Raw genomic sequence first — 20,012 nt, 5'->3', positions numbered from 1 at the left:
TACCTATCCTAAACTATCCCATATCACCTACCTAATATCAGTCATTATTTACCTTAATATCGTTAATCCAAATTCAATAGGTGGTACTATTTTACGTATTTCGCATTGGAAAATCATAAGTTTTATATATAATTACATAACTTTATGTAAATATCAAAATGTAATATCTATCATCCTTTCATTTACAAACATGAATGACGTGCTACTAATAAATAGAGCGTTCCTAACGCAAGCAATAACGTAAATTGAAAATTCTCAGCGCACAAGGGGAGGTGTAATATTTCAGTGTCCAAACTAACGTTCGCGTCAGACTTAAACCCTGTTTAAATGAAAACTAATTTTAATATTAATGCTAGGTCTTATTGCTGGGAAGCTCTGAAAAGATGCTATTTTTTACTGTTAAGAAAAGTTAGATTAATATTACATTATTAAATTCTATAATGGTTGGGTTTGGAGCTACTTTTCATGCTGAGCGTAAATGCTGAACCACTGGTCACTTATTATCCATTCTTGGTACTTTTTATTAGTATTGTTAGCGTATGAAAAGGTTCGATAAATAACTGATTACGATGGCTCAATGACTAGGTAGCTGCTAAATGCAAAGTAAATCAGTATCAATGAGGATTTATATAAGGTGAGAAAACAGAAAGAAAAAAAAGAAAGTTCATTTTATAATTCATTTTATTAGCTTACATACCACATTAGCATGCAACTAACAAATAACAAAATTGTCCTACTTATAATACGTTCGATCATCAATTTTATACACTACTAAACTACAACATTCATTTGAGAATACAAAATGTTTTTTCATACGCGTAGCGACATCTGTCTTTAGACACTAGAAGTAATGAAGTACGCTCTCCACCGGTAGATGGCGCTGTACAAACTGTATTACGACATTGGAATTTGCGCGACGACATACAAAGCACTATTTACATATTTTACTTTCGTAAAATTCAAAGGTAAAAAAAATGTATAACTACATACATAAGATTAAGATATCCAGCTTTTTTTAAATGGCTACATGTTGATTTCAGTATATTAGATTAAGAATAATAATAATGTATAAAATATGGTCAATTTAAACCAACGTCAAGGTTGTATTTTTTCTGCCAGCAGATTTGATGATGTTATGATTTAGATAGATGTTAGCAATTCCCACATTAATGATTACTTAACATGTAAATACCTGTTAGCAGTTACCAAGAATTATACTTTTTTTTTCAATTCAGATACATATCATAAATGGTTATTGATCGCTACAAGATTTATTTATATGACGAATGAGTTCTAGTTAAATATGAAATTGTGTTAATAATAATATTTATTCACTACTATGCGTTAGTTATATTAGTTGGTACTGTTATAGAGATGCAATATTGCTAAGATCCTAAATGCCTATTTTCTGAATTGAATTTACGCTTATTTTATTGACTAATTAAGTAAGTGGCAGTATTTTCAATTCGCATATTTATCGTTGTTAATATTGTAGCAGTTTTAAATACAAGATTGATTATATGCTTATCTAAATTGGAGTTGATGTTCATCCTGAACTATATTACACGATTAGTTAGTTCTAAAATATTTGATCACGCACATAATAATATAAAGGATACGTAAAGAAAAATATACAAAATTCTTACTATCCTTGATCCCAATGTTTAGAAAATTAAGTCCCTCCACAGAAATCATTCATTTCTAGCTTAACTCCGATTGATTTTCTTAACCATATTTTGGAAATAGGTGGTTGGAGTAACGTAGAAACACGTTTTCTTTTTGATGTCCAATTTTATAATCTAACTACAAGTTGGCACTATAATCACTTTTCTTACACTTCCGAAAATACTTACAATTTCACATCACAATCAAAAATAATAATTAAATGGACGATAAACTTTAAGTAATAAATTGATTGACAATTATTATTTATATAAAAAATAATTGCATTGATATTAAAAAATAACTACTTAAAATAAGTAAAATCGAGTACCCGAGTTCCTGTGTATAAAAATATTTATGTTTACATCCTGCGTCGCTATTATGCAAGTAAATGAAGATTTTCGCGATGGCAATGTATTTGCTGTTTCCGCCCATAGATGGCGTTAGTTTAATTGCAGGTAATATCGATATCTTTCTACGATATGGATATGGATATAAGCCATGACCATTAAGTATATTAAATACATATTTACCATCAGATCCACTTCTAAAAGAATCCATGGGTATTTCTTGCCGGTCCTTCTCCATGAGACCAACTTTTTTGGAACTATGTAGCTAGATTGATGTTTCATAGGAGCCTGCAAAGGCCTACTTGAAATAAAAACAAATACTTTGAGTGACATCTTTTTCTATGAGATTTTGAGAAATCTCTTTAAAGGCATTAAATTTGAAAGCCACGTAACTTATACTGAAATAGTGCCCACATATTACTTGCATAATAGAAACGCATACTTACCAGTAGTTACTCGATAAAGAACCACTGAACATCTCTAAAACTATTCAAATCCGAAATGTTCATAAAACAGCTAAACATAATGAATCACATCGGCTATGTTAAAGCCGAACAATCTAGGCGTTACACAAAATATAAATCAAAAGGAGTTGCAAAACTAAGAAGAATGTATTTAATCACACCTTACAGCAAAAAGATTTTACAAGTGCAATTCGCGCCAATCTGAATGACAGATGTCAGTTGTGAGAAGCCATCAAGTTTGGCGCGAACTATACAATTACAGCCTTACATATAAACGTGAATTAAATAATAAGTAATACTTAAGGGCTGTTTAAGAAAATTCTTACTTATAAACGTTGCTTAAGCATGTCTTAACTAACATTTAATCAGTACTTAAGGCTTTAAGTAGTAATTAGTTAAAATGTTGCTTAGAAGGTTATTAGAGATTTTTGTAAGTAAGGCTGTCATATTCCACTTCTTATGTTAAAATATTGTTTAGAAACATGATGAAATGTGGATATACAATACTTTTATCTTTACTTTTGCAACCCACAAACTATTTGATTAATTTTAAACAAATATACTTACTTAAAATTAATACAATGCTAATCTAAAAGTATCAGACTTAAACGATAATAAAGAAGAAAATTATAACAGTTATTAAATTCCGTTCATACTGCAAAACTAAATTCAATTGCCTCCCTAAAACTGATGTCAGACTTACTGCCAAATAAAAAGCACTCTATGGTAATAAACTCTTTACATGTTTCATTTGTTATGGCAGTAAAATAAATTGGTTTCAGCCAGTAATTAGCAATACAATATTTTCTTCATTTTTAAAAGTGTTTGCGGTGGCCGATCTCCACGGAATTAAATTATTCGTGAAAAGGAAAAGAAAAAAGAACTGAAATACAGGAATAAATTGATTCAAATCAATGAAGTCTTGTTCGTTTTTGGCAGGTATTAAGTCAAATTGAAACTATCCTCCTTCACGAATACATAGATATTTCTATTCTGTTGAGCACTTATTACATAACAACTGGGCCCAGACTCCTAGAGCCGAAAAGACAAGTTTTTAAACAACCAATGGAATTCATCCGCTTAGGTACGTTGTTCAAAATCTTCTCCGTTCCACTATGGAGTCTTGACCTTAGCTATACCAATAACACATTGATCATAGATTAAACACATAGCTACAAAAGTAAATAGAATCAATCTGCATACATACTTAGGCCTTTAGTCTAAAATCATACCCAAGACCAAATTCTTTCGTTACAGAATTTGATTGATTAAAAAAATTTAAGATCCATACTTAAGTGTCATTCTAGAATACTCGCTTTTTCTACTAATCAATGTGAAATAAAAAATCAAATTACAAAATTTTCCATAGCCATAAAATATACTTTTGTTGCTACACTTACCAATTTTTTTTTATCCGTCTATTACTCTAAAGAGGTTTTAATCGACATCGGAAGGGTCAACATGAGGCCTTGGGTGATTAACCACAGCTTCCGAATTAATCGTATGAACTGGTGCCGGATTCATAATCCTATTCCCATTCACTCTAGAAAGATCTAGAACCGGTAGTCGTAGTACATAATCGTTGTCCCAACCCCTAGACCGAGATTCGGACCACTGTATAACTCTGAAGTCTGCAGAATTTTGTCCTGAAGTGGTCGCTATAGGGTTGAGTCTCGGAATGCGTTGGGCTAAGCTATGCAGTCTGGAATTTTGTGGTCTTTCTTGTCGAGTTTCGGGAACGAAGTTGGGTGCATCTGGTCTGCGATTTGGTTCTGGTCGCGAAGGTTGGTTAGAAGCAAACATGTGTTGGTACCTGGCTATTTCACACGGCAGAAGGGGACGGGCATCCCTTCCGATCCTTTGAACGGTGATTTGTCGCTGGTTTTGCTGGTTGGGGGATGTGATGGATGAAGAATCAACGGCAGTGTGGGTGGGATGTATGATAATGCTGTTTTGGTTCACTCGGGTGGGTGATGGGAAGTTTAGAGCGAGGAAGTCTGGTAGAGGTACGCAGAATACGCCCAGTTCATCCTGTGGACATAAAATAAAATGTTTTTAAAAGATTGGTGAAGTTTTATATAAAATCGTAGACAAACAATATCTGTAGCATACGTAGTTTATGAATAAATAGAAAAGAATATGTATTTGTATCATAGGTGTTTAGTTAGGTTACATTATACATACAGCATGTCTCACCGCTCAATCGGAATCATTTTGAGTAGGCACTCATACATTCATGACATTAGGCAAAACTAGATTTTAAAACATAAATGTGACATTTTAAACGATTCAATAAGATTTCCAACATTCAAGAAAATACCATAACGCATTTTAACACACAATAACATTATTTTCTATCTGCAATATTAATTTGAAAATCAAACTTACCGCAGGATTAGGCGGCCTCTCAATATGAGTGTCAGGTATATTGAGAAAGGGTTTCCTATCCACTTCGGTAGAAGACTGGACGGTATTCGGCGATTTCTCTTTATTTTCTTCCTCTAGGGGTACGTCGGGAACCACTTGCAAATCTTCAGGCGGGTTTGGAATGGTGACGTAGCTTGCTATTATGCTAGAAAGCTGGTCTAGTACCTGTGAAAAAGACAGAAGAATAGCAACATCTTGTAAGGTTTTTCTAACCTACAGACAGACATGTGTTGCTGGGGAGTTTGTTGCGCCACTTTTGCTTCCCAGCAAAAACACATAGGAAGTGGTGAAGAAAGGGTTGGAGTTTTGGGGGCGGTCTTTTGTGACTTTTTTGACGATCAAAAAGTGCTTTTTTGCAGCCAAGTTTCAATTAATGTTGAATCTGCTGGTCGATATTGCAGGTTGTGTAGCTTGTTGCTATTGATAGATGGCGTTATCCAAAATTGCATCACCGATTACTTATTTTATGCATGTTCTACTAAAATTAATACATACTCTTCATTTTTCAAAATGTTTACCTTACTTTATTTAAAAAGGATGAACATTTATTTGCAAAATTGAGTACAATGCAGATATATCACTAGAACTTACCTCATCAGCCATTAGTCTATGTTTGGGATCTTTGACCAGCAGCCTTTGTATTAGGAACACAGTGTTGTCAGATACTTGCACAGAGTTGCCATCTCTGTAAATAAAAATAAATAAATTAAATAACAATATTTCTTTGTAAAACCTATCGTGAACTTCAGTTTCAATTGCTGGGTCGAGCCGACATCCATTTGTTTTTTTCCTAAATATTTTTTTTTGTTCCACAATATCGATGATTTTAATTTTATTGGTTTAAATCAACAATAAGGGGACATTATCTCTAACACAGGCTGATTATAGCCCGTCTAGGAAAAAAGTACTGCACCCATCAACATTGTATAGTTGAACCTTCAAACTATATACCTAAATCCAAATCTTGTAAACTTTTCAATGCTTTTTTGAAACAAACTATGTATTTCGTTATTTAGAAAAATACTTACGGCGGTATATTATAATTGGCAGCTTGTATCCTACTAAACAGTTGTGCTAGACTGGTATCACAGAATGGGAACTGTCCGTAAAGCATGGTGTATAACACAACGCCTAGAGCCCACATGTCTGACGGCTTGCCTAAGTACGGCTTGCAGAGTAACACGTCCGGGGAAATGTAGGCTGGTGATCCTGGAAGAAATTGGTTTTATGGTAAGTTAAATCAAATCAAAACGTTTATTCGCGTTCATGACGCACAGACAAAAACGAATATACATATAAACGCACACAAAAAAAAGTTACGTTAAGGACTAAGATCAGCAACAACATAAATGTCTATTCTCCTTAATACAACTGTTTACTTTGATAACAGACGACACATATTCATATACGAACGAAACGTATAAGAAAACTTCAAATCAACAAAGTAGTTTCTGAGATTATCTTGATTAATCAAACAAAACCTTCAGCTTTGTGATATTATTATCGTAAGCCTTTATTTGAGATAACTATATTTAAACAGCATATAGCATTGTGCCCAAGCTTGTTCATCACGAGTGTCTAACTATCTATCTGGTCTAAAAAAAACTCAAAAGCTACTAAACGATTTTCACGTAATTTTTACCAGTAGATAGTGATGAAAGATTAATGACAAAGCTTTTTTTATTATTTAAAACCGTGCAAAGCCAGGGAGGATCGCTAGCAATATTATCATAATAAATACTCAACTTATTAGTGACTTACCTCTCTGATCCTTCAAAAGGTCCCGGTCGCTACCGAGATGGGTGCCTAAACAGAAGTTGGTGATGATAACACGGCCCGTCCGTTGGTTCAGCACTATGTTACCCAACTTCAAGTCCCTGTGCACAATGTTCCTCTGGAAAATTAAATATTATGTTGTAAGATAACGGCAGACAGAAAACTATTGTAAGAAAGAACGCGAGTTCTATTGACACAAGAAAAGACGGATGTACATATGGACAATATTAAACATAAAACAAAATTGAAGGGGAGAATATGCGTCTTAATACCCCCAATACGGCCTTCGCTCAACATATTATTATGGTAGGAGAAAACATGCTGCGCCGACACCTAATAAAATTGGAATAAGGACAGGGGGATGATGATACCTATACACCTATATATACACTGTAATAATACCTATACACCTGAGTGGCACTTTGTTATACTCTTGGACTACTAACTGCGTATTTCAATAACGTATCTATTGATTTGTTTAGTAGGTTATAAGATTTCGACATTAGTCTCATAGAAGCAATGTTGAATATTGAAATCCAGACCATATATCACGAAATCAAATACGTGTATCTTTTTTATAAGGCAATACGAAAAGAGCGCGCGTTTCAAAATAATCTACAATAATTTATACATTGTAAGGCTAATAGCTCTTTATCCAAAGACAAGGAATCTATTAGGTATATAGTTTTTAAGGTGTAGACGCCCAGCATTGATTTGATTTTGTGTATTTTCAAAAAGGTTATAAAGAAATAAAAACTCACCTTATGCAAATTAGCGACAACCCTCACAATATCATAGAATATCAGTATAGCCTCTTTCTCCGGCACCTTCTTGACTTTAGTAACATACTGCTGAAGATTGACCAGCTCTGATCCTTTCTCACTGAACTGGTGAGAACTGACGCAATCCAGTACTAGGAAGAGACGCTGTCGAACTCGGCCCGTGTAGATGAAACCGTTGCCGTTTGGGTTTGGAACTTCTTCTAAAGCGTGGTCCTGTAAATTGAGAACAAAGCAATGTAGCTTTATTTTTCTTAATGATTTCAAAATAAGTTTCTACACAAATGCAGTAAAAAGGGCCAATAAGTTACAAAACATTGGGGTATGAATGTATGTGCGAATTTTTGCGTGGTGGTGGCAGCCACTAGGAAATTTCAGGTGTGTTGGCTGAATTTTGGTTTAACAGTAATTCATTACAATGACCCAGATATTACATACAGGGTATGTATGTAAGCATAATAATACTACGATCATCGAGGGTGTTACTGAAATAACCCAATACTGCAACAGAATGCTATTACCAATATCAATAAATGATATAAAAAAATGTGGATAAGAGTTAAACAACCTATATTCTCACTGTCTCTTATGGACCACAAGCCAATAAATGTCATTCCCAATATTGTTTTTAATCCTCACCTTATACAGCCCATGGTGGTGAATGACCCCATCCTGGTCCTTCAACAAGGACAGTAAAGAATATTCTGTATGCAGCAGCATCTTGCCTTGTCTATCATCTTGGGTTTCAGGCTGCCCTTCATTTCTTAGGGTTAAAATCTTCACCTGTAAAATAATATTTTATAATGAGATCAGTGTAATATGGACAGTTAAAAAACAGCATAATATTTTTTTTATGTCTTCTACTTCCTGCAGAATGTAAGCAAATCATTTTTGCATAACTAATAGTAATTTTGTTACTCACTAATTATCATTTTTTATTACCTAGCTATGCATTAGCTATTTGCTATGCACTAGCACTATTAGGGACATAATTATAGTTTTATGATAGTAAAAATTGAATTTGAAAACCCAAAATGTGCTTTTTATCAGTTTTAGTGTTAAGCCCATTTCATAGACTTCAATTAATTTTTATTTCACAATATTTTTTTAAATGTGTAATATTTAAATTACAGATAATCAATAATTAACTAGCTGAATATTAAAAGATTTATTTGCTATGCCAATTATTATTATTTCTTTATATTATATACTTTCTTGAGTTTCGGAAATAACAAATCAAACAAAATTGGGAAGGGAATGATGATTTACTGTGCTTGTAAAAAGTAACAAGTTCTATAAAGTTCATTGAACAAATCTATCAATAAATCACAGAGAAAAAATATAAAGAACATGTCTTCCTACTATTTAATTAGCAGTTTACTTGCTAATCAAATATGAATAAATTATTTTTAATTATACAAGACTTAACTGAGAATTTACGGAAATGATGACACAGGCAGAACCAGTATCATTTCATAGCTATTGCACAAAGTCAAGAAATAAAACTGTAAAAATGAAAAATATTGCATCTTTTAATGTAAAGTTTTTGATTAAAAATTATTGCGTAAAAAATTCAATGATGGAGTTATTAAAACTCATTAGATATTATTAAAAAATAGATAATTATGTATGTAATTGAGGCCTTTAGTACGTCAGGAAAGGCTAATGGAAAATAGACATAAAAAAACGCAATAATTTTCATACAATTTGCTGACCAATGATTTAAATTAAAAACTCTGATCTGATGAAGAAAATTGAGAGAACTTACAATCAAATAGCACAATCAATAGCAAATAGACACACAATTTAATGCACCTAATGAAAACATGATAATTCTGTTTACAAATAAAATAAGTAGGTATTACCTGGTAAAACTCATCTGTTCTCTCCTTCCTTGCCAAGCACTGCACTATGCTTTTCACAGGACTTGGCCCGAGTTTAGGACCAAGGAGGTACGGACCTGCCTTACGAACCAGCTTGTCAGGAACAGGCGTCCCAGGTGCTGGCACATCATTCCTGTTATACGACACTTTAGCCCTCTTCGGCGAGTGGGGACCGAACTTTTTGGAGTTCTTTAAGACCCCACTAGACGTTGAGCTCGCGTACGCTGACACTCTAGCGATCTTCGGACTTGGTTGAAGTAACAAAGGTCGTGTCCTCTTTCCATGGTTCGAACTGCTTTCTGGCCTCTCTTGATCCATAACTAGTGCAAATTCACTAGTTGATTTCAATCACTAATACAATGCTAATCACTTTGTTTATGTAGGAGTCACTTGGATGGTTTATGTTTTACTGGTTTTTTTGCGATTGATGATGCGGAAGGAGTCGTTACGATGAAAATAATACAATGTTCGTAAGTCTGATTTATTTACCTACGAAATGAAAATGTCTGATTTTCGTTCAGAAACTAAGCGAGCATATGATCCACCCGTTGAACTTTATTTACTTATTTAATATTTAATTTACATTCAAAAAACCTTTCAACTGCAATATTTGTTTTTTTTTATTATTGCCTCTGCTAATTATTTAGTATCTTTTATTACATTAAAATACTGATTTGTTACTGATCAAAAAGAGCAGAACTTCCGAACTTATTATCGATACCTCTATGCTTATAAATTCATTCATATCATCACTCATTCACTCAACCATTCAACAAGCCACAATACTGTTTGTCACATGTCAAAAATGTTAAAAAAATACTGAAATAGCCGTGTAAAACCATTCAAAAAGGTGTCCCACAATCACAAGCTTTTGTGTTTAAGGTCAATAATTAATAATCTGATCGTATATTGAAATAGAATATTTGCTATGCTAACTCAGTTCAAATTACATCTTCTGTCGTCGTGTGTAGAGGTCTTTACTCCTACTTTGACAGGTGAAGTGACAATCTGATTGTGACAGATTTTATAACCATGTTTGTCACGATATTTCACGATAGTATTTTGTGATCCCGTTTCCAACAGAATTGTGCAATAATAATAAAGAAACAATTATTCTGTACATAGTTAATAATAATTAAAATAAAATCAAAATGTGGAAAGGTTTGAGATTAACGCACTCTCAGTTAACTAAGTTTCACCACAATGGCCCGAAATTTCAACCAATCGGTGTCCCAGCGATAGATTCAGTATTGAACCAGTGGTACGAATTCTGCAAAAAGCCGCCTAAAGGATTTGAGAAGTACTTTCAGCCAGGCACAAGTCAGAAACAGGCGAAAAACCCGAATCCTGACAAAAACCCACCACCGCCGTCAAAAGGTGCGCAGCCTTCCTCCTCAAAACCAACGACAGCTCAGGACAAATGGAACATGAACATGTTTAGTGGCCCTGGAAGCGGCAACCGCAGCGGCTACGAAGGCCAGGACAAAGAGAAATGGATGATGTTTGGAGCAATGGGCATTGTGACAGTATTAGCATCTATCGCATACTTCGAACTTCGCTACAGAGAGATTAGCTGGCGAGATTTCGTTAATCTATATCTCCACAAAGGCGCTGTAGAAAAACTAGAAGTTATCAATAAAAAATGGGTGAGAGTAAAACTAAACCCAGGAGCAGCATTAGATGGAAAAGTGATTTGGTTTGCCATAGGCAGTGTGGACTCATTTGAGAGGAACCTAGAGAATGCACAGATAGAAATGAGTGTTGATCCTCCTAACTTCCTCCCAGTCATATACAAGACTGAGGTTGAAGCTTCCAGTTTAACAGGCATGCTGCCCACTATACTCATAATAGGATTTTTAATTTACATGATGAGAAGATCAGCAGATATGATGGGGCGAGGAGGAAGGAGAGGTGGTGGACTGTTTGGCGGAGTTATGGAGTCCACAGCAAAGTTGATCAACCCAACTGACATTGGAGTCAAGTTCCAAGATGTTGCTGGCTGTGAAGAAGCTAAGATTGAGATCATGGAGTTTGTAAACTTCTTGAAGAACCCCCAACAGTACATTGACTTGGGAGCTAAGATCCCTAAGGGAGCCTTGCTTACTGGCCCTCCTGGTACTGGTAAAACCTTACTGGCAAAAGCAACAGCTGGAGAAGCAAATGTGCCCTTCATAACAGTTTCAGGATCTGAGTTCTTGGAGATGTTTGTGGGTGTTGGTCCCTCTAGAGTCCGTGACATGTTCTCCATGGCACGTAAACATGCGCCTTGCATTCTGTTCATTGATGAGATTGACGCTGTGGGCAGGAAAAGAGGAGGTCGCAGTTTCGGAGGTCACTCCGAACAGGAGAACACGTTGAATCAACTTCTAGTTGAAATGGATGGGTTCAACACTACCACTAACGTTGTGGTTCTGGCTGCTACAAACCGAGTGGATATTTTAGATAAAGCCTTGCTAAGACCTGGCAGATTTGACAGGCAGATATTTGTACCTGCTCCAGATATTAAGGGTAGAGCTTCAATTTTCAAAGTGCATTTGTCTCCCCTGAAGACTACTATTGATAAGGAAAAGTTGGCTAGAAAAATGGCTGCACTTACACCAGGTAAATATTTACTTTTTGTCAATACATGATTGCATATTTTTGTGACCTTAAAGTAGCATTAGGTCTCATCTTCCAAAGATTACCTTAACTTACCCGTCCTAACAACTTAATCAACTTTTCTGCATTAATTTATGATGATATCTGTTAATTTCTCTAATATCCAGCAAAATTGGTAGGCTACAAGAAACTGATATCCAGTATAAGACTCAGTGACGTGGTGTTGATATAATTCTTATATAAAACCATTTAAAAAGGGTGGTTACTGTGACAATTTTGTGATTTTTGACAATGCAACTTTATCATTGGCATAACAATTAAAATTACCCAACAATATAATATATTGCGACATTGTGACGTAGCATTTCTTCGCCTATTACTCAAAACACGCTCATCATCGCCAGACACGACTTTCACTGCCAAATAACTTAATCGTCGTGACTATATTCGCGATAATCGTTGTAAGGGGTGATTGAAATAAAACATCCTTTGGAATATGAGCTCAGTCAAGGGTCATCTTCGCTACATACAGTTTTCTTTCATGCATCTCATTTTTAGCCTAATCTCTGACCACCAATAAATCTTATTTCATAAAGATATACCCAACTTTACCACTAGCTTCTTAAACACACTCTTGGAATACATTATCGTCTACTTAAAGTTACTTTTAAAATACTAGACTCGTACATACCGTATAACTGTATTTATGTCAACAAATTAATTAATCTTTCACACTCTGTTTCCAGGTTTCACCGGCGCTGATATCGCAAACGTCTGCAACGAAGCAGCTCTCATCGCCGCCCGAGAGTTAGCAAACGACATAACGATGAAAAATTTCGAACAAGCGATTGAGAGAGTTGTCGCTGGTATGGAAAAGAAATCCAATGTCCTTCAACCTGATGAAAGAAAGATCGTGGCGTACCACGAAGCTGGCCACGCAGTCGCCGGCTGGTTCCTACAACACGCCGATCCATTACTCAAAGTATCCATTATCCCCAGAGGAAAGGGTCTCGGATACGCGCAATACTTGCCCAAAGAACAATACCTCTACAGCAAAGAACAGCTATTCGACAGAATGTGCATGACACTAGGAGGAAGAGTCAGCGAAGAAATTTTCTTCGGCAGAATAACAACAGGCGCCCAAGACGATCTCAAGAAGATTACACAAAGCGCTTACGCACAAATTGTCCACTACGGCATGAACCCCAAAGTAGGCAATGTTTCATTCGAAATGCCTCAACCTGGCGAAATGGTAATCGATAAACCATATTCGGAAAAGACAGCCGAGTTAATCGATTCCGAAGTCAGAGAATTAATAAACGAAGCTCATGTCTTCACAACAGATTTGTTAACTAAGCATAAGGATAACATTGCTAAAGTTGCCGAGAGATTGCTAAAGCAGGAGATTTTAAGTAGGGAGGACATGATTGAGCTTCTTGGTAAGAGACCCTTCCCAGAGAAGAGCACTTATGAAGAGTTTGTCGAAGGCACAGGCTCTTTGGACGAGGACACTTCGTTACCAGAAGGTCTCAAAGAGTGGAACAAAGAGAAAACATTTGTACCTCCCCCAGAAAGTTTAACACAGCCAGCACCAAAACCACCTTCTGCCAAGTAATGAAATAAACCTTTGTTGTAGTTTTGAGTGTAGTCAGTTTTACGTGAAAATATTTTAATTACCTTTAAGATGTAAAGGTATTTTCTTTATTAACGTCTGTGGGCGTGTGAACATGACTTAGATTTGTTTTTTGTAGTCTGAGAACGAATTGATTATCTGGAAATGGTATCAGCATTTACTGTCGAATGTTAGGTTTACAAACGAAAGTGAAGACGTTAGAGAACGTTTGCATTAACATTTCAACAAATAATCATAATGTTTCAAACATTTGTATAGCTGCTTCACTATTGCTGTTTTGTAAAATAAACAAATTCCAGTCACTTGATGTTATTTTTATTTTTTTAGATACTTATTCTGCTTGTAGTGTTGTTACGTCTAAACTATTATAACTCGTCTGTTTTATAAATAACAAATGGCTTTTAAAATATCTATATATGGAATGAAAATTTAATTAAATTTATTTTGAACAATTAGTAAATTAATTGTAACGAGTGTTATTTAATTGTGAAAAGTTTAAAGGGGCTATACCCGTTCAAGCCGTTACTTTATTAAACTGAGAGAAATAGTTATTTAAAGCTTAGTAAATACTTCTGTTGATTTTAACAATAGATTTTTATGTTCAACAATATCTTTTATTTCTGTGACCTTTGCTTGGACCTCCTACATACATACAATACACCATGGATGAGCACAGAGATCTTGGTCCTGGGCCTGATTGTCAGACCATCGGACTACGTGGACGCTTGCGCACTAAAATATGCTCTGAGCAGCTGTACTATCTTTGAGAAGAACCACCGTATTCTGGACGCCATCTTTATCAATTAAGTATTGCTTTCGTGGTACCTACCTATACAAGTCGCGAGGGTAGGCGAGGACGTGAAGTACCTGCGTCCGGATCTATAGAACAATATACGGCCTTACCTATTTAACAATAATTCATGATGGTGATTATGAGCAGATAAAGACGTACCTACCTAAGTAGATAGGTAATAACTTATAAATAGTATGTTCACTCCACTATTCAAGTCTGAAGTCAGTCACAATGCCAAAAGTTGTTTACCACACTTATGTCCTTGATACATGCCCACTATGTAAGAAATAGGTAACTATACATACTCGAATGCATAAAAGTACAAATAGGCGTGATAATTGCTATGCACACGCAGTTGTATTTATAAGTACTTACATAGTAATATTGTTAAAGTACCTGCTATCATACTATGCGTCTGACCTTGATTGATATGGTTATACGTGATGCAATTGCATTGAGCTTTTCTTAGTTCATTACAAATTCTTATTCAATACACTCTGATTTAGAAGGCTAATCACCTCTGCCGAAATCGGCTTGAAGATAGAGCGATAAAATTTGGCGGCAAATTGTCTACGCACCAGTCATATGCGGCCGGTCACTTTTATTTACAAGAATGGAGCGGGAAATATGAATAGTATGAAGCTAATGTAATCATTTGTTTGTATCTAGACGAATCGTGCGTTGTGCATGTTTTTGACCGGCCGTGTTATTGTTGCTCTTTTGACAGGCTAGCGAGCTTGTATTTTTCAGATAGGCAGGAGGAAGGAAGTGGTTATGATTGGAGTGGTCACATGGTAAGGATTAAAATAACTTACTACATTTCGAGTACCAATATATTTAATTGGCCACTGGCTGAAATTAAAAATTTACATTTGCCTCCCCTCCAAGTAAGTCGAATGCAGTAGGGCAGGCACTTTCGCGCGGGAAACACATATCCTTGTCTCGCGTTATAAAAACGTTCAGACTACAGGAACAGCGCGACTATGCCTGCCCTGTACAAAAATTGAAGGAACAACTTCAACAAAAAAAAAACAGGGTTAGGTATATTAAAATTATAATATGAAAATATTCAAATATCAGCTGAAAATACATCCAGCCTTATTTCTGTTTATTTAAATATTCACTACATTTACTTTATACATCACCAATTTCTTAAGTAAATTCAGTTTTTGTACAATATAAAAAGAATCTTATATTATCATCTATGTTTACACGCGAGAAGTGTATAACACGCCCGCAATCGCATTACAGCTTGATCTAACCGAGCGAACGAGAAATAAAGAGAAATCGTAACAAAATATTTAAAATTATGGTAATTATTACAAGTAACTACACTATTTTTATGTTCAACATTTTATGTCAATATTCATTATTATCTATACTTAATTGAAGCCTATGATATAACATTATAAATGATGAAAAACATTTTCTTCATGATATCATTCAACAATTAATCCATTAACAACATGCATCCATTTACTCGTATCTATCGAACGGAAAATTATCACTAATCTCAGTAACAACAAAAGGTCCATATCAATGACAGTCTCTAATTTTTTCCCCTTTGGGTTTTCGGCCCCTCTTTTTACCGGAGGAAGTGACACCGGCGAGCGCCATTGCGGCACGTTTGGCGAGACACGACTTACAAAACCAGTCTTCTGTGGCGCCAGGCTCTTCCGTGATGCCGACGCACACCCAGTGGTACCAGCCGTCGCAGCCGTCACAACCGATCATAGGCGAGCCGTTGTCCGGCCGGCCACACGCGGGACATACCCAAATCTTATTGCCGTGTTCGTCCACGTAATAGGGTGTAGGTAATGGCCCGGTCGGCCTCTCGACGGGCGCGGGAGGCGGCGGAGCTGGCGCCGGTTCTTCCGAAATCGATGCAACGTCATCGTCAAAGTTTTCCACGTGCCCTTTCTTGCACAGCGGTTTAATTAATATCCTTTTATATTTCGAAGAGGAGGATGGAGTATTTTTTCGGGGCGGCGAGCTCCCGGACGGCGGCGAAGACGAGTGGCCTTCGATGTCTGCGATGTGGTTGTGTTTTGAATGTTTTGGTTTTGGTGGCCGCGTCACCAGTGCAGATATTTGCGCGAGCTCTGGGGAGCGACTGTGTTCTCTCGACAGCGGCTCTTCTTTCATCGGTGATTCCTCCTCCTCGTCTTCCTTTTTTATCACCGGTTTGATGTTTAATTTGTATAAATCTGGCGAGCTTGGTGGCATTGGTGAATTTGAATTCGACGAGCTCAGTTTAAGCGTAAGTTTCGGGACCAAGCCGTCAGCCAGTTTTTCCTTCTTTTTCTCCTTCTTTTCTTTCTTTATTTTATCTTTAAGCTCTTGCCTCTCCTCCTTTTCTCTCTTCTTGTCAGATTTATCCTTGTTCTTATCTTTTTTATCCTTTTTCTTCTTAATTTTTATGCCATCCTTATCTTTCTCCTTCTTTTCTTTTTTATGTGACTTATCCTTTTTCTTTTCAGAGTTATCTAATTCTTTCTCCTGTGGTATTTCTGGAGATGGAGCTCTGACAGGCTCTGGTTCTGGCTCAGGTTTCTTTTCGACCACTGGCTCTGGTGTGGGCAAACGTGGCGGGACGGGCGACTGCCGAGGTGGCTCGAGTCTGACCGGGTCCACTTTAGGAGGATTTAATTCGATAGTGATATCTGGCGTGACAGGTGGCATTTTAAACATGTTCGACTTGTGATCTTTATGCGACTTGGACTTATGCTTCTGTAAAATGTTTGGAATGGTTTGAGATTTGTGCTTGTCGTGTCGGTCCTTTTCTCGTCCCATCATCGGAGACTTATGCATGCCTCTGTCATCGTCATTATCAACGGGAATCACTTCTAAGCTAGGGCGACGACGTAACATTGGAGGTATTTTCATAGGGGAAGATCTGGATGGGTGAGGGAAATTACCCATTGGGATAAGTGGATTTCGTATACCAGGGTTCATTCCACCAGACAAGAAACTAGGTCCGGGAATCAAACCAGGTCCACCTGCACCTAATGCAAATGGATTGGTGAGCAAATTCGAAGGCGGTATTCCTCTTAGTGCTGGATTATTGGCCAACTCAGCTAGAAATTCACTGCCAGGTATTAATCCAGGTGTAGGTATTAAGCCTGGACCAGGCATTAAACCTCTCCCTGGAGTCATAGCAGGGAAGAATGGGAAACCAGGTGGCATTTGTGGCAACTTTGATTCATTCTTTGGCCTACTTGCTTTGGGTGGTTTCGCACCACTCATTTTCAAACTCTGCTTTTCAGCTTGGGCTAACTCTAATGCTATCTGTTTCTTCAATAATTTTGCTTCTAGTTTTGCAGCTTTATCTTTCTTGTCCTTATGTTTCTTTTCCTTCTTAATTTTTGGACTGACACTAGCTATATCTTTGGGATAAGGTACCTGCAAGGATTTATTAATTGATATACTAGGACGATGTTCCGTTGGCGGAGCTCTAGAAGCCATAGGATGCACATCTATAGAATCATCATCAATATTTATCACTTCATCAGTCCTCAAGTCCATAACTTTAGACAAATCTACAGCACTATTATCATTATTGTTCACGACTGGCTCTTCAGATTTCACTCTAACATTTTCATGCGATCTACTTTCAATTGCATTATCATGTGCAGAATTTTGTAACCTTGAGATCATTGTATCAGACTGTAATTTTTCATGAACAACCTCTGGAGTGATTTTATCTTCTTTCGATTTGTTCGATATTCTTTTAAATATATTAATCTTTGATCTATCTGGTTGAGAGGCCAATTTCTCCTCTTCTTCAATAACTTCTTTTTTAATTTCCATTTCTGGTACAAAGGAATTAGTGGAAGGATGTGATTTATGTACAGGAATTGAATTAGAAACAAGTGGCGATTTTGAAATAGGTATTTTCCTTGGTACAGGGATTGTATCCTCTGTTATTACTGAGTTTTTGGGCACAACTGGTGGTGCCGGTGGTGGTAGATCAACAGGCTCCTGCTTGATGTGAGGAATCGGTCTGATAGGTTCGGCCACAGCTGGTGGTGGAGGCATCGCAGATCTCGAAGGTGGCTGTGGAGGCGGTGTTGCCTTAGGCGCTGGCATAGTCACGTGATTATGATGTGTAGGATGAACATCCTTATTTTTCATTGGATAACCAGGTGGATACTTATTCAATTTACTACTATCCTTAGATTTACTACCCTCACCCTTATGACTCTTATCTTTTCGTTTACTTTTCATAACTTTACCATTCAATAACTTATTCTTCTTAGATTTCTTATCACTTTTCTCTACTAGTGGTGCCTTCATTACATTAGAATGATGTGAATTTGCTTTATGTTTGTCATAATGTTTATCTGACATAATAGCAGGAGGTCGAGCCTCAGGCAGTTTACCCTCACGTGCCGGAGACAGGAAACCTGACATTGTCATCATCACACTACTGATTTCTCTAGTCCTTTCCTCCTCATCCAAACGTAACCTTGGTCTTTTACTGTTGGGTAACGAAACAGGATCAGTGGGTCTCTTGAATATTTCCTTGTTTTTGTCAGGGCTGTCAGTGACTGAAATTTCTGGACTTGTACATGTTGCATTACTATTGTCAACATTATCAATGCCGTTTTGACGTATCTCAACAGTTCCTGCCACAACAGGTGTATCCCTCTCTTTTTCCGGGTACATAGGTGGCAGGTGCTCGTGCACATGCATAGGTCTCGTGACCACTTCATGGCTGCCAGGTTTGAGAAAGTTCAAATTGGATTCTTTAGGTTTAGGGAACTTTTCAGAGGTTACAGGCGGTGGCACGGGTGGAACGCACCTTGTATACTCTGTCAACTCTGGTAAATGAATGTGTAGGTCACGAAATACTAATCCTAAGTCATGTAAATTTGGTTCAGTCCTATTAAATTGTTCGGCGTATCTATTTGCTTGTGTCCCAAGTGACCTTATATACTTCTCCAGCACATGCACCAATATGTCCAGTGGAGTTGAGTTTATACCGTTCCATCCTATAGTTTGGCATATTTGCGCAACATTCCTTCGCAGTATCTCGCGGGCGTACGCCTCTGACATTATGACACCAACAAGTTATCTGGAACAAACGAATATATCGTATTTACTACGATAGTCCACAGCTAATTCAACATCAAACATGTAATTTGTCGTATTCGTCATGTTTACAATCATATAGAATCGTGTTACGAACGTTAGGACTCCTGAAACAGCAAATCTCATGATTTTTATACCTGCAAGTGTCTAGTAGTACAGAGTCGTGATTCCGAATGGGTGAAAATTTCACGTTTGGAACACACATGTATGCTTCACTACAATCTTAAAAACTCAAGGATAATTTATAAAAACACATAAATCGTTTACAATGCAAAATAACGAAGTGTTTACGTAAAAACTTCTCAGCATTCTAAAAACACAGTGCCCCGTGCGCCATGATTGCATTTTGGGTTGTCAATGTTCAGTGTTGCTCTGCTAAAATAATTAAAAGGCGGTCTATTATGGATGCGTTCATAGCACATTTCTATTATATTATAACATGACAAACTATTTTTAGAGTGTTACCCCACTTGGAATAGGACATGATGGGGGGCCATTTGGCTTTTTTGTCGAAGCAGGGAAGCCCGGAAGTAAAATGGTATTCCCCTACGAC

At 36.7% G+C, this 20,012-nt stretch overlaps 3 protein-coding genes across 4 annotated transcripts; 1 reads left to right on the top strand and 2 right to left on the bottom strand.

Annotated features, from left to right (window-relative positions):
• Positions 1–663: 663 nt before the first annotated feature.
• Positions 664–9,892, bottom strand: LOC110373734 (serine/threonine-protein kinase 40). The gene is made up of 8 exons (XM_064040705.1): positions 9,324–9,892; positions 8,098–8,241; positions 7,441–7,674; positions 6,665–6,797; positions 5,932–6,112; positions 5,495–5,588; positions 4,865–5,068; positions 664–4,507 (listed from the first exon to the last, which is right to left on the bottom strand). The coding sequence occupies exons 1-8, from the start codon at positions 9,657–9,659 to the stop codon at positions 3,914–3,916; spliced, it is 1,920 nt and encodes a 639-aa protein (XP_063896775.1). The 5' UTR covers positions 9,660–9,892; the 3' UTR covers positions 664–3,913.
• Positions 9,893–10,097: 205 nt separating this feature from the next.
• On the top strand, positions 10,098–13,874 carry LOC110373719 (AFG3-like protein 2). The gene is made up of 2 exons (XM_021331058.3): positions 10,098–11,942; positions 12,686–13,874. Exons 1-2 carry the CDS (start codon positions 10,493–10,495, stop codon positions 13,552–13,554), a joined length of 2,319 nt encoding a protein of 772 aa, XP_021186733.1. The 5' UTR covers positions 10,098–10,492; the 3' UTR covers positions 13,555–13,874.
• A 1,533-nt stretch (positions 13,875–15,407) lies between these two features.
• Positions 15,408–19,833, bottom strand: LOC110373720 (transcription initiation factor TFIID subunit 3). Of its 2 annotated transcripts, none has more exons than XM_049837537.2 (2): positions 19,557–19,833; positions 15,408–19,442 (listed from the first exon to the last, which is right to left on the bottom strand). In XM_049837537.2, the coding sequence occupies exon 2, from the start codon at positions 19,421–19,423 to the stop codon at positions 15,902–15,904; it is 3,522 nt and encodes a 1,173-aa protein (XP_049693494.2). In that variant the 5' UTR covers positions 19,424–19,442; positions 19,557–19,833; the 3' UTR covers positions 15,408–15,901. The 2 variants fall into 2 exon arrangements, with proteins under 2 accessions (XP_049693494.2, XP_021186734.3); XM_021331059.3 differs by having other exon boundaries at positions 19,597–19,833.
• Between the last annotated feature and the right edge of the window lie 179 nt (positions 19,834–20,012).

Source organism: Helicoverpa armigera, chromosome 23, assembly GCF_030705265.1.
Source record: "Helicoverpa armigera isolate CAAS_96S chromosome 23, ASM3070526v1, whole genome shotgun sequence".
Classification (NCBI taxonomy): Eukaryota; Metazoa; Arthropoda; class Insecta; order Lepidoptera; family Noctuidae; genus Helicoverpa; species Helicoverpa armigera.
This window is presented reverse-complemented; position numbering and strand designations above follow the sequence as displayed.